The sequence below is a fragment of the Vanessa cardui genome, chromosome 9 (assembly GCF_905220365.1).
Source record: "Vanessa cardui chromosome 9, ilVanCard2.1, whole genome shotgun sequence".
Taxonomy (NCBI): Eukaryota; Metazoa; Arthropoda; class Insecta; order Lepidoptera; family Nymphalidae; genus Vanessa; species Vanessa cardui.
This window is the reverse complement of record NC_061131.1, coordinates 8,772,846-8,788,724: the sequence shown is the minus strand read 5'-3', so window position 1 is coordinate 8,788,724 and position 15,879 is coordinate 8,772,846. Positions and strand designations below refer to the sequence as shown.

At 30.5% G+C, this 15,879-nt stretch overlaps 1 protein-coding gene across 1 annotated transcript in view; it reads left to right on the top strand.

The window, feature by feature from the left end:
- The window catches only part of LOC124532289, a 159,706-nt gene that overhangs the window by 22,882 nt on the left and 120,945 nt on the right, over nucleotides 1–15,879 (top strand). The window contains exon 2 of the mRNA XM_047107115.1: nucleotides 1,459–1,629. Coding sequence (XP_046963071.1) covers nucleotides 1,584–1,629 — 46 coding nt within the window. The 5' untranslated portion in view covers nucleotides 1,459–1,583. The remainder of the gene's footprint in view (nucleotides 1–1,458; nucleotides 1,630–15,879) is intronic.

Below are 15,879 nucleotides of genomic sequence, written 5' to 3'. Positions count from 1 at the left end.
TTAAGGTTACATTTTATAAGTGATGATGATTATTAATTTATTTTAATTTATTTAGTGAAAAGGGAACATAGATGTAAGGCTTTCGAGGGGATTCTTACGGTAATATAATCAACGAAGTAAAAGTCTTATCACACTCTCATCGCATTAAGTGTTTGTTTTCAAGTTAAAGTATAAAAGCTTTAGTAAAAGCTCATTTTACTTTCGTAGGTATATTAAGCAAATGGGTATACACATGCTTCATTGCCTTTTCGTACGTAAGCCCACGTGTGTGGGTATAAGGGATTAAATGAAACATGTTTATGGGATCCTTTTTTGTTTTCGCAAATAATAATACATTACGTATTAATTAAAGTAAACAGCTTTTTGGATTATGTAGTATACATGATATCGATCTTTACACTCACGAAGGCGTTCACTAAAAATAGAATCTAATTTGTGTTTTCATAACATAATAATAAAATTTTTTAGTAATTTTAAGGCATTAAGTAGTAAAATGAGTTGAAATTGTACTTAAACAAATACATTTACACTTTTGATTTTTCAAATGATGGCAGAACTTTTTGCAGAAAAAGTTATTCTACAGTCAAGAAGAAATACTTATTGTTCTGGCTAAAAGTGTGATGGAACTAGCGTAATTATAGGTCGAAAGGACATGACATACATATATGTAAGGTCCATACCTTATTAGTTTTTATAGCGCCAATTAATATTACGCGGTGATGACCGCTTAACATCAGGTTTATTTGCTCATCCACTTACTAGTATAATATTTAAAAAAAAGTTTTTCAGTTATTTAAATGATATGGTTACATAATTTTTAGGAAAATTTTTACTAGAGATGTAATTTGTTAAATAGTATTTATTTAAATTCGTTGAATTTTAAGTCACTTCAAATCACAGAAATATTTAGATTTCCTTTTGTAAAAACACGTCAGAAATAATGGAAATATCAATTACGATAATTACAATTCAATTAAATGCTTAGTTTTGTAAAGTAATCAAAAGAAAATTGATATTATAATAGTAATTTATCAACATTTTATTTTAAAGTACTTTAGTATTATACCTCCTAGGATAAGCTATCGGGATTACACCGTATTACAGCCCGATTACTTTTTTATTAGGAAGTTATCAAACTATAGTAATATTGAAATCCGCTTTTTATTATTAAAACTGGTCACTTTATTATAACGCTAAATTAATATTTTAATTTACGTTTATATTGTATATATATTAGATGGCTTAGTGAAGGCAAACATCGTGAGGTAGTCCGCATGTGTCTTATTGTGCCACATTTTAATCCACCAACCCGAGTTGAAGAAGCTTGGTGGTATTTTATGCCCCTAACCTTCTCCTCTAAGGGAGAAGAGACCTTAGCCCAGAAATGGGAAATTTACAGGCTGTACATATCATGTGTGTGTATAGTTTTGAAATAAGATTACTTTTCGATTTTTCTAGGTATCTGGCATAATCACGAGAACACAGTGGCAATGAGCGGAGGCTCTCGCCGTGGCCGATAGTACAGCGCTAGCCCGCGCCGGCTCCCGTCCCCGCACGCGCGTCCACACAATCCTTCATCAACCATGGTGCGCGACAAGAAATCTCCGCACAAGACTGACTCCCAAAAATGTAAGTTTACATAAAGAACATTATCATGATAAAATAATTATTATATTGTTAATAGAATATTTGAAAAAAAAATGTTAGTATATGTATTTAGACAAATAAATGTTACTGCATAATCAAAGTTAAACAATGTGATTGTACAGGGTGTCGCTCAACAAAAATATTTTTATGGATGAAAGGAGTCGTACGGTGATTTTAGTAGACTTTGTGTCATCTAAGAATTTCTTTATTGAGCAAACGGATTCACAGGGCCTATATATGACACTACATCTCTCGGGGTTCCGAGAAAGTATGAGGGTACCGTGAGCTTGTATTTTTGGCACATTTTTCTTTACTTATAAATACATATATTTTGGATGTTGACAAGCAGAAGATTGTCTTGTTTACTAAAAGAAGATATCAATATCCGACAGTGCGTGTAATACTCTCTATAATATACGACTCCTTATACAGACTTCTAATTACATTACATGATAATACTTTATATATATCTATGAACTTTTACTTAAATTCAAACTTTAAATAAATATAAATTGTTGACTTTCGCATTTAACATATACTATGATATTAATACAAGTGTAGCGTTAAGAACGTTAAAAAGTAGAGTTTGCTTTGCTTTTATTATGTAGGACAATGTAAATGTTTTACTGTACCCTGAAGGGCGCGTTTTTAAAATATTTCCTGTTGTATTACCGAACATTGAACTATAAAAAATATTTATACATACAAAAACAGAATATACGAAGAGATAAGCCCAATAAAATATATGGAATAATGTATGGGATAGCAAAACCGTAAGAAATAGAAAACACATCGAATTAGGCGATTGGGATGGATTGTGATCTGAAAGAAGGCTTCAAGGATATTTTGTTTAAGCGAAATCGAATAAAAAGGATTTTTTTCGTGCCCGTATATTGTGTGAAAATGTTTCTCATTTATGTTGTATCGAGGAATTTCCATAATAAAATGTAGCCGTCCAAAATAGTGTTATTTGTCACATTTCCTAAGAAATATATCAAAATATTTGTATATAAGTATTTTGAAACATAACAGCCCCGAACACCGGAGTAACGATGGGACATAATTCGTCCACCTACACGAATACTGGTATAAGTATGGTAGATTTTCATTGGATTCATAAGTATTATTTTCGTACGTAAGGTATTCTTACATTATTTTCTTTCACTTCCAAGGACGTGATGAATTATAAACACAAACTAAGTAAATTCAGACGTACTTGGCCGAGGTTGAATCCATGATCACGCATTTCAACCACTGGGCCATTTCAGCATCCAAAGTCGTTATCATAAAGTTATTTATATTATTTTAAATACTTATCCATGTAGTTTAATTTGTGAATGATTTTTCTATCCTTACGAATTGGTGTGGTTATATGTAAATATCAATTTTTGTTTTCAACATACCATAGTTCATAATTTTATACATTCTTATCAATATAGTGGCAATTACAAATAAAATAACTGTGTCATATGGACAGATGTAAAAATTAAACACAGACTGAAAGATGGTACGAAATTATAGGGATTTGATTTTAACCATTTGGTTACGGAACGTAAATATAATTATGTCTTTGTTTGTGTTAAGCGATTTTATGCAATTCAGGTGATTAAGTTAAAACTTTAACAGTTGTTGTAGACAATCTCATTTGAAGGGATTCTATTATGTATTAATGTACAATAATGGTTGGCACGCAATTCGTATCGCTTATCTGTTTGGAAAAACCTTTCAAGATATATTGCAACGTAACGGCTGGAGATTGCTGTTAAATTAAATTATTTTATATGGCTCTCTATATTTAATAAACATACAAGATGCGACGTTTCTAAAAATTCGTATCCATTGTTGAAAAATTTATGAAGGTGCCTAAAAGTATAAATTTATACTGAAGCAAAGCACTTGAGTATAAATTTACCGAAGTTCGTTCAATACAGTCTCAGTATCTTGATGGTATTTCATCAACGTCCTCATAGCTTTTGTAAAAGTCAACGAAGTCGTTTGAAAGCCGATAAGTTTTTCACATTGAAATCTTCGATATTTCCTGTATTGGCTTTCGGATAGAATGAAATAGTTTTAATACAAAAGACTATTTATAACCTGTATTCAGAGAACACTAATATCAATGTTTTATGTCGTGTGTACTTTTTTTAAATTAAAAATAATAGTATTATTACGCAACAGAAGAAAAACATATATATTTAAAAGACTTATTTTAAAAATTTGATTTAAATAAATCTGTATTTGTTATCCTTTAAAATAGTGTTCTTCACAAGTCTTCAAGGTATAAAAATTTCAAAATATTTAACAAAATGCTAGTTTATTTAATTATACTTACAGATTATTCCACAACATACAATTTATTAATGCCACTTTAAGATAGTGTATTTCTTCAGTTTCATATATCTTCTTAATATCGGTATATGATATTCTATTGATATACTTTAAAATTATATAGGTTTAATAGTAACACTGAAGAATATTAATTTCATAGAAATACACACATAAATGAAATATTGGTTCAATACACATTTCTATTTCAGAAATTTCCGTACTGTTTTGCGCGTTAGTAATTACGTGTTAGTAATTCCCACTTACGCCCGAATCCTCTAAGTTTGTTGAAATTGAGATGTCAGTCGATACAATTGACGCAATTTGGCTGGAGTAGCGTTGGGAATTGAGTCCGGTCGCCAAGTGCTGCAAGCAATATGCTTCAATATATCTTCCAAATGACACGTGTCCAGCTATATGTATATAAAACGAATTGTCGGATTCCTTTTCGAAGCATTTCTTTATAACACAAACAGATTACGTGTTTAATTTTTTTCGTTTCAGTATTCTGCAGCCATTATTTGTGTGGTTTATGATTATTTTGGGAGATTTATCATACTTGTTATTGTTTGTTAGCGACAAACTTCCCAAGTCCAATAAACTGTGATTTCTCGTCGACGCAAAATCTCATAACTTTGGAGTTTGGACTAACTTACCTCCGTCACGATTTACTGTTCAGATAAAGCAACAATTTACTTATATTTATACAAATAAATATTTTATTACTTACTTTTATTTGTGTTAATAAAATGTATTCAACTTCTGCAGGTCTGTTCTAAGTCTCTATCATAATTGATTTAATTTTAATAAGGTTTTTTGGCATGACTAATGAAATATGAAGTTTCTACTTTTTCGGTTAGTACATTTTATTGAGAAGGCAATGAACTGAATACTGAAAACTATTGTTAATGATTCATTTATTTAGACGAACAAAATAAAAACGTTACTTGTTATTTTCGATCTTGTTTAGTTTTAATTTGCTTTAAACTTAATTAACTGATGTCATATTGTTTTCCTTTAAAGATGGTGATTGTTCTTTTATTTAATAAAATTTTACTGGGGGGTTTTTATTCAACTAAAATAAAAGCTTAAGTTAAAACATTAATAAAATTCCGATATCGTCACGTTTGATGAAACTTTGAAACTGGCGTTAAAAGAGCAATAATTGACATACTTTATCTTGTAAACTGCAAGCGAACAGGAACATCAAAGCGGAGTTAATGGCGAGAAATACTCCATCACCGACTACAGATTGAACGCTTTCGCTGCCAGAGGTTTGGAGAATTGTTGAATATTGTTATTTCTACTTGGCTCCGTATAACGTATTCACGAAATTAATTTTATACGTACGCGGAGTATGTAACACTATATTCTGCTTTTTATCGTTTTGTTCAAGTGAACATATACAATAAAAAATCTATTTGACACTTGTACAAAATACAAATCAATCCCATTATTTAATGTGAATTTGCGCTTAACAGATAACAAAGTATTAATTATTTCTGACTTAATTACTTGAGTAGAAACCAGATTTACATTGCCTTGTAGAGGTCAATCGATACGTGACATATTATCATAGCTATATATACGTACGGAAACATATACGTATGTTCATATTTACGCTGCGCAAACAATTAAAGCGATACGATTGATGTTCGGTTTGCATTATATGATCGAGTGACATGACTAGACTTGTCTGTTTAGTGTTTATTACTAATGTCGTATATATGATGGTATGTTCGTAAATGGGTAAGGATTTTTCATAGAGATAGAGTATACTAGTGAATTTTGTCTTCAGGTTCAGAATAGAATAGGAAGTCTGGACCTACAATCGATCGTATTCCACAATTTATTACTTGTCATCGTTGTAGTTCCAGTGGGCGAGGTCGAGACTTATATGTAAACCTGTGACTGCGGGTAAACCTGCATTCTCTAAATTGCGTTCCAGAGGAAGTGTCTGAGCGTAGTCTACTTAAACTACCTACAAAACATAGAATTCAACATGAAGAATTCACCCTCCATTTATTCCCTCTTGTTACAAATTTGCTTAATTGGACTTTTTGGGCGTCATACGCAGCAGTGGAAGTTGAACAGTTGCGCTTCAATGGGCTACTCGTGTCCTATATGATACTGTTTACTGAAAATAATAGACAAAACCTCTGTTAGTATTGTAAATTATCCATCCTGTGCAAAATCAGAAATAATAAAAAATGCCAACTTATCACTTAGGTAACGATAGGGCTTGGCAACGTTAAATGTCATCATATCGAGGAAACTATTGGAGGGTCAGGTTATACTTATTACCTTCTCTCTTCTTCTTTATTTTGTTTGTTATGGAGATAAGACTTTTTTAAGATAAGCCTAATAGGCTTATAGGCATATTTTTTGGGTAAGTGCAAATGGTGACATTTGTATAGCTTTTACTACACAAATCGATTTTCTCTCATTCACGCACACTAGGACCAATGCTCGCAAGATCGTTCGTTTCGTTTTATCATCAAATATTGTTTTTATCAGACTACAAAAACCATTTGTAGTAAACAAAAAATGCCGCTTAAAGCTTTTTGTTATTTTTTTTAGTCCATATTAATGCTACTTTACAAGCCAATTATCTAATATAATTATGTAAGATTAGATATAGATTAACAATTTAAAGGAATATATCAGTGATGTTGATACCCTTTACGAAGTTTTTTAGTTAGTTATAAAAAGTTTTTATATTTAAAAAAATGATACTGCTAACAAGGTCAAATGAAAAGCATTACATGTATATATTCTTAAGAACGCGGTCTGTCAGGATACTTCTGACAAACATTGGTAGTGGTTAGAACATCTTAACCGATGTTTTTCAGAAATTATGTGGTGCTTTTCTGAGCTGGAACTCAGAAAAGCACTACTGTATTTTTATCTGTAGGAAAACATTGTGAGGAAACCTGTCACATTTGAATCCACCAACCAGTATTGGAGCAGCATGGTAAAATATGGTCTTAATCTTATCCTCAAAGGGAGAGGAGACCTTAGCCCAGATGTGTAACATTTACAAACTGTACATATGGTATCTTGTTTTGTGCTAGAGAGGGACACGGTAAACTAAAGCCTATTCCAAAGCAGGAGTAAAAATAAAAGAAATATATTTCACCGGTAATATCATATATCGTTTTTTTTTTGTATGAGTTGGCGGTCGAGCATATGGGCCACCTGATGGTAAATGGTCGCCATCACCCATAGACAATGACGCTGTAAGAAATATTAACTATTCCTTAATTTATATTACATCGTCAATGTGCTAAAAACCTTGGGAACAAAATATAATATAATATAATTGATCGAGTAAATAATCTATTGCATATTTTATTGAATGATGAAAAAAATATTAATCACGAAATTAGCGGTTTGAAGCTTCTAATGGTCAAGTTGTTATCTTAACCTTTAAAGACGATATAAGCAATGGAGTGGAATACTTCTGTATTAAAAATAAAAATACATTTACAAAATAAATATACCACATAAATGCCGTGCCATATTAGCACTAAACAATCACGATTTGTCGAAGCTTTATTGAAACATTCTCTGAATATTTTCTCAAGAATAGGTTTTTGCGCAGCAAGAAAATTAATGTAATGTTTCTTGTTCAGTTTTTATTACACGTTCATATTTTTATCGATAAAATTTTCATATGACATTTTATATGTTCTATAAAACCAAACCTTTGAAAAATAATAACAGAAAGTCAACATAAATGTATTATAGATATATTACCTCTATTTATTAACTTTTTGAACAACTTTAATTTTATATAACATTATAAAAATAATAAAATCCATAATATCCTCCTCCTTATTCTAATGCAAATAAACTGTATATAAAAAAAAAATTAACGCTGTGAACATAACAATTATAACATAATCATTAATAATAAGATATACCAATAATAATTCTAAGTCCCCCTTATTTTTACCAATTAAGTTGTTGGGCAGATTAGCTACACAATTATATACATAAACTAATTTGGACAGTAAATTAATCGTAGCCTGTAACGGTACGTCAGTAATTATTCTGGCGTGCTGTTAGGAAGTCTAGTTAGATAACAACCTATGTTCGTATCTATAACGAATTTGTCTCGTACCCACGTAGCCGTTGCGAACTGTATATTATCTTTGAAGCGCTTTGAACGTCTAGTTAGTAGCTCGGCACAGGATGTTGCGAGTTTCATTTCCGTGAATGTATTGTTAATCTGTAAGGAAACTATTTCTCCGTGAAAAAAATACTTGTTATGTTTTATCTATTATTAATGGTAGAGAATTCGCTATTTTGTCAAGGCATACGAAGAGCAAGCCCATGAAAATGTATATGTAATCATTTGTTTAAAAAATTATAATTGTAACGAGCATTTGAGATTTATCAACATGTCAAATATCACCATTAAGGTTAGCTCATGAAACGTTATTATACATAGAAATATATTTATTCATTATGTAGGTTATTATACGAGCCACTTTGACGAATCTAGCCGCTAGATGGCATCGTGGCACATAAACATTAAAGGGAACGCGATGATTATTATAATAATTATTGGTATAATTGTATTGGTATACTATTATACATATGGAACTATTGGTTTTTCCTATTAGTATGTGGTTATTTATGTTCGTGATCTATGTTTTCACATACCGTTCATTCAATAGTGTGAAAATATTTAAAGAGTAGGTACGAATTGTGTTGTAAAGATTTCTGATATACTCAGCCAGATTATCCATTAGGTAGTACATTTGCCTAGGGATTTATAAATGTAGAAAGATGTTTTTTTAAAGTTCATTGTTAATTAAATTGTTGTAGCTAAAAAAGATTTAATGTTAAAAGGGTAAATTAAAAATACACACATTTTGCCCTAAAAAAGAAAAACATTAATTTCGTAACATTTACATATTTATAGATATCAATAAAAAAAGTTAACAACATTTACCAACTTTTAACATGTAAATTAACTGTGAAACGTTGTAACATTGTTATACATAAGCGCCAATAGCGTAATGATTTACGGGTCGCCTAGCGATGTAAATAATCACAAGATCGATCCTGACCCCTTGGGCTATTGTTGTATCTCCTAACACAAGTGATAAGCTTAACAGGTAAATAGGAATATAAATAATTCCTTAATTAATTTGGGGCATTGCTTTTATTCTTTTTTTGAAATGTATAATTATTTTATACTGGAAAATCTACTATTTACAACGTTTATGATTATTTGCTGCTATAATCTTTATTTTTGTGCTTTAGTATTTTAGTAATAATGTATGTCGTCCTGACCAATTTCCGTCACGGAGAACTTTTGGTTACGAATTTCAAGTGCGCCAAATCTAACACGACCGAAAATAGTTTAGTCCCTGGACTTGAAAGGTTTTACGTGCTATTCGAGACACATAAAGTAGTGTTCATACTTTCAACTTCCAGACTAGTTTTCCAGATGTAGAACGCCATTTCTATATACCGTAATGCTTTGTAATTCGTAATTCAAGATTTGCCGCAAGAGATTTACCTATTTATTTTCTGACTATCAATCTGCATGTAACTTATGGAAGGGATAGAAAACTAATTCTGAATTTTCTGTAATTAATTTTAAATTCAGAATTTCCTTAGGTTCATCTTGTGACTGAAGTAGAAACCTAAGAAATTTCGAAACGATTTTAAGTCTTTTTTCAAATTAAATTATGTGTATTATGCAATATGCAAACAAGTAGATTGTTGGTTTATACTCAAACTGCAAGTGTGAAGTGGTTTATAATGACAAAAGGCTGGAGAGGGAGCCGCACTCATTAATGCAACGCCATTCCTGTACTCATTCGCTTACGTAACGACATATTAACATGTTCTGGATTTAAATCAAATTTATGATAAGTTTTTGAAAGATTTTAAATGACATTTTTTTTAAAATGTTACCTGCACTAAAATCATGTTTAATTTGAGTCGACTTTAATAGATAGCTCGGCTGATTGTAAATTTGATTTTAATGATATTTTTACTGCAGATAATTTCGAGGCATACTCATTACCAACTTTGTTATTTTATCTGAAACCCTTTAAGAAAAAGCGAGTCATATTAAACTAAATATATGTATTTACACGCAGATTGCAGGCCATGTGTTTAAATAGCTAATAAATGGATGCTTAAGGATGAGTTGACAACAAACGCGCAGTTGTAATAAAAAATATAAGTATATTAGAGACTACAAAATAACCCATTCTAGCAAGCACGACTTATCACGAGGTCCCGAATAAAAGTTACTGGGATATTCTGTCAATAAATTTTCACTAACAGCCCGCTGATAGAAAGTTGGCAATGATACACTCCTGAGTCTCGAAAAGCACGTACATCCGTTAGTCTTACGTTTAAACTCCCTCTGTTTCCAACAGAATCGCCTTCTCACAGGACTAGACCAGAATTAGAATATACAGAGTTCGCAACTTTGTGCATACATTTGTGTACTGTTTTATACATCCTACATATATTGTATCGAATGAATTTGAACTAAAATCTTTTATTAAAAATAGGATAAAATTAACTAGTAACTAGTATGTTGCAATGGCATACCATGATTGACTTTTATAAATTCGTATAGTGATCGATTTGATGAAATTGCCTATTTCATGAAATGTTAAAAACCGAATCTTAAAAACCACAAAAATTAATGGTATATATAATAATAATAAGGGTATTCATATATAATAATATATAAACAAATAACTTGTGTTTGGTTTATAACTAAATAAATATTAATAACCGCTCATAATGGTAGGTGTGGGTTACTTTTGTCTTTAATTTAATAATAATTAAATAAAATTTGTTTGAAAAACTGTGACATCAGAAAGAAAACAAAAGCTACAGATGTAAAAATTAAAGTCAAAATACTTGAACGGACATGGGCTGGACACTTGATAAGAGGACACGACAAATGGAGCAAAAAAGTGACATGGTGGTACCCCAGATGAGGCAAAAGGAAGGGAGGTAGACTGCAGAAAAGGTGGGATGACGACATCAGACAAGTGGCAGGAATCATGTGGAACAGAGCGGCTGACGAAAGGGAGGAGTGGAAAAGGTTGAAGGAGGCCTTTGCCGACTGGCAAACAGATCTAAAAATGATAAACAAGAAACAGATGTTAGTTTAACTACCTTATTTAATTCGGAGTTAGTGTTAGTTTTTTTAAGTTCAAATTTATTGTAACATATCAAGAGATCTGAATAAAAGGCTCTTGTTAAATTAAATAAAAAAATGCATTAATTCGTTTAAGATTAGGTCCACGACTTTTTTATTTATGAGTGGTTTTGTTATTATTACTTTGTTCTTTGTTAATGTTTCAATGCATGAGCAATTTCTTTCATATAGGTAGTTTATGATTCGTTTAATAACGATAAATGCATGTGAGCGGAGGCGCAAACAATAAGTTAGTTATAGTGATAAAATTGTGTTAGAAATCTGACAGTTTTGATTGATACGCTTTAATATTAAATAAGTTTAATTTCGTGTGGAACAAACGCCGGTCATGATGTAACAAAAGGCCCGCGGCGGCATCGTAATTGCTTTCTGTAAATATGGGTTAGCGAGTGAACATTGCATGGTGAATTTTTTATTAATAATTTAATTAAATTTTATTTTTCAACTATTTGATCGATTTTTAACATAATTCAAGAAATACGTATCCTATTTTGAGATTACACTTTGGTTATAAATAAGTATATAATGTCTTCTTTCATTAACAAGAAAAATACAAGGTAAATTAAAATGCAATACACATAAATAAAATCTAACATTTAGATTCTTAACTATAAAACAAAATAAAAAAAAAATCGTGTTTATTTCTGATTTGGACGATATAGCCGCCATTGTTTGGCAATGGCGTTACCAAAGCCGAAAATGGCGACGAATACACGCATTACATCTAGTTGGTCACACATTGTTTTGATAATCGATTTCAATGGACCTATAATTCTATTCACTCAAGGAGTCTTCTCACGCACACTAACACATCTTGTAAGCACGAGCGTCTCTTATACTAATGCACCCCGATAATTTAACTTGGAGGGACTTCGTGAATGAATAATACTATAAAGATATTCTTGAGCATCTTATCGCGAATAATTTAATTATTCTTGCCGACTGCCGTGTGCAAAATTTAAAAATTTCGTTGGATTAAATAAGAGACAACATCACATACATTACTCTGATCCCAATGTAAGTAGCCAAAGCACTTGTGTTATGGGAAATTAGATTGCGGTACATATTCGTATACTTATCAGTATACACTTCTTGATCACACTACATCCGAAGTCATGTTGTAATTTAGACAAAGCCCTTGGAATGAAAGGCCTACATAGTTAAAAAAGAAGGAGACATTGCAGCCCGTTTGCATTCCATTCAGCAGTTGTCTCCGTGGTCGTCCATTAAAATGTGATGAGAATTTTGTATGCCGTATAGGTTATCTGGTGGTAAGTAAAATGTAAATCATTTCTTATATAACCAAAACACTATCTTCAGAAATTATATCTTATTCATTATTTAGTTCCTCATTTCACCATTTCATAATTTCATTTTATTTTTCACTGTCATAACTTGTTCATATTTTTCTGTATAATTTTTTCTTTTCATTTATTGTAAACGTTTTTTTGTAATGTATATAATGTATTCTTAAGTGCTGATGTTATTTGATTTTTATAAGTGAAATATTTCGTATACAATCTGTATATTTCGTATACATAGTTGTTGGGTTATAACTTAGCTTGCTTATAATGTTTACTTATATATTAAATGTGTCTTTAGTTATAATCTGTTTTGTGGATCATAAACAAATAAATAAATAAGATACTGTATCCCTTGTGCTTGTAAACTACACTGACTCACTTATTCTTTAAACTGGAACAAAATCAAGAACTGCTTTTGATGGTAGATTAAGTTTAAGTCCAAATCCAAAAATATTTTTCAAAAATGTTTTTATTTCATACCTACACCTTCCATTAGGACTTAGTAAAACAGTGTTACAATAAAATATATAAACTTAAATAAAAGACTATTTACATTAATGCTAGAAACGTTTAACTATTTGTAAGGTTTTGGTAGATAATATAGGTAGGTCATATGAATTCCGAATTAATCCTGTAGGTTGGTACTCCTCCTACTAATTCCTATTAGATTTCCTTCACATTCTGAAGGAATAATTTATTGGTTGAATTACCCGAAAACCGAAGACTTTATTGGAGCTCCACGGTATTTGGTCATAAATTAATCAGGGGTTGTTCGTATATTTATATTGTAACGTCTGGCGGATATATTATTATTTATTTAGTACAGTTTACTCCCTTTTTAAAAATTAATGTTGTTGTTTAAATTATGTGAAAAATAGTAATAAACTATTTCAACATTTTCTTTGTTTGTCAACATAAAAAATATTAACATTAAGTCCTTAAATGTATACAAATATGAATCAAAAACTGTTACTGAATAATTATTTTAGTTAATAAGTACTTTTGTAAGCTTTAAGTACTTTTGTAGTATCAATTAAGAAAGAACATCGAATAAAATAAAATTGTTGCCGATTGATAATAATAAAAGTCTTTGTTATCAAAACCATCAGTCTACATAATATATCAGGAGGTTCCAAAGTAGGACTTCCGTATCGTTTAAGTTACATACATAGGTCTTTTCATAAAATCCAATGTAACTATTGGATATGAATAATCTATGATCACGTAACATCCCTTATTTATTAATGTTTTTAATTAATGACTTATTACTTTGATTAATAAATTTGACAATGTCATTTTTTCAATTTTAATTTTAGGACGGACATATTAAAAAAATATTACATATATTTTCTTTTTTCCGTTACTTAAAAATACTACAACAAGAGTTTAGTATCTGGACCTCCGTAAACTGTTAAGGTTTGAATATTTTGTAATTTAGGTATTGTGCGAAAACGTCAATAATATTTTGCGACTCAATTTAAACAAGGCGAATTGTTATAAGGCAATTTCTATGCGGGCAATATCGAGTATATTTCCTCGCCAATGAAAAACCCAAATGTAACGATGAACTTAAAAAAAAGCAATGAGTGTAGTACTTAAAAAAATTGCATAGTCTTTTTTATCTAAACACCCTCATCATTTATTTTAATAACAAAAAGAAGGAGAACCAAGTAATTAATATTCTTCGTGTATCCGTGTCTAAAAATATATATATACTTAAGTTAAGTTTTTTAAATTTTACTTTTTGTATGAAGTAGATTCGTGTATTGGCCACATGGGAAACTCGATGATAAGCTGTTACCAGGCTGTATTGCTATTTGGCAATATTATGATGTGGGACCTACGCAGGCAGTTTTGTACAAAGGCACATTCTAAGTAAATTTTCAGGGTTAAGCAAAATGAGGTTTTTCTTATGCACTAGTACTGAGGATACGAATGGGTGTTATATAATATTCTTAAAAATAAAAACATATCGCGCAAATATTTTAACACACGAACAAGCTACACAAAGATTATCTGGCGACCCCGACAATGTCTCATACGGCCGTTATTTAAAACAGCCATGAAGTCGCATTGCGAGCAGCCATGACCTATCAGGTAGCAGCCCTGCATATGCAATATTTCAAAACTTGTAGTGTATGTACATATAATACTTCTTATTTAACAGTTTTCTATTGGAATATCTAAAATCTGCTACAATAACCATCTCCTAATTTTTATGGACTCAAAAAATAAAGTATTGCATTGTTTTTAAGGGTATAGACATGTTTACTATTATATTTTTTTAAGAGGAGTACCTACCTATTGCAATTTCAATTCTCAGAAGCTGTTTACCATTATTATATGTAATTTTATATTTTTATTCTGTCACTTTGTATCTGTTTTATTATATTTTTGAATAGTATGAAAATAACTCAGATTTGAGTCACTTTTGGCTCTTTAAAAGGATATTACTTTCTTTCTAATTATTCTGCGAGTACCACAAAGAAAATTGTCATTTTTTCTATAAAAAAATCTTTCTTCTTAAATTTATTGTTAAATATTTTATAATAGGGTTATTATTCTAGAGATAACAAGAAAAATACATCTGGCAGCAAAAGGCCAAATAAGATCTCTTGATAATTTTGCTAAAAGGCAATGTCCGTATAAAGTGAACTTTGTTTTAAGTACTAATATTTGTTCACTTGTTGCCATGATCTGGCACTGAGCCAGATAGGCTTTCGCATTATTAACTCAAACTACACAGTATTACAGCTTCTCCTTCTTAAGAGTTATTATTTGTATTTATTTCTCTTATTCTATTGTATATAATGACGTTCCCTTCTCGTAGAAAAACAGCTTTTTAAATTTTAACTCATACAAAGGAGTGTTTTAAAAACAATAGTTGCGGTTGTAAATAAAAATAGATATCTATACTTAAAATACTTTATTGCTAACACTTATCATGTATTGCACGTGTGTACGACATTTAATATCACAAAAATTTAAGTTATATCGTCGAAAATACCCCTCAATTACCGTCGATGCTTTTCTTCATATTCAATATTTTCCTCGTTCGCTTTTATGAGGCTTTGGTAGTAAATATTCAAGCGTATTATTTGATATTTGTTAAGTAATTTATTTTTATTTGGACCGATTTAAAATCGTCATTCCTTTGAATTATTATCATGGCTTTTTATAAAGTGCTCAAAACATGAATGTTTTGAGCACTTTATAAAAAGGTCATGCAATATTTGAACTTATATTATAATTAATTACGTAATTAATTATAAGGGAACACAATTCATTTTTATCATTACTACATTATCTACAGCGAAAATGTATGGCTTGCAGTTTAGGGAGAAATATATAATAAGGACTGCCTAAACCGAATGCATTTCAAGATAACTCTGA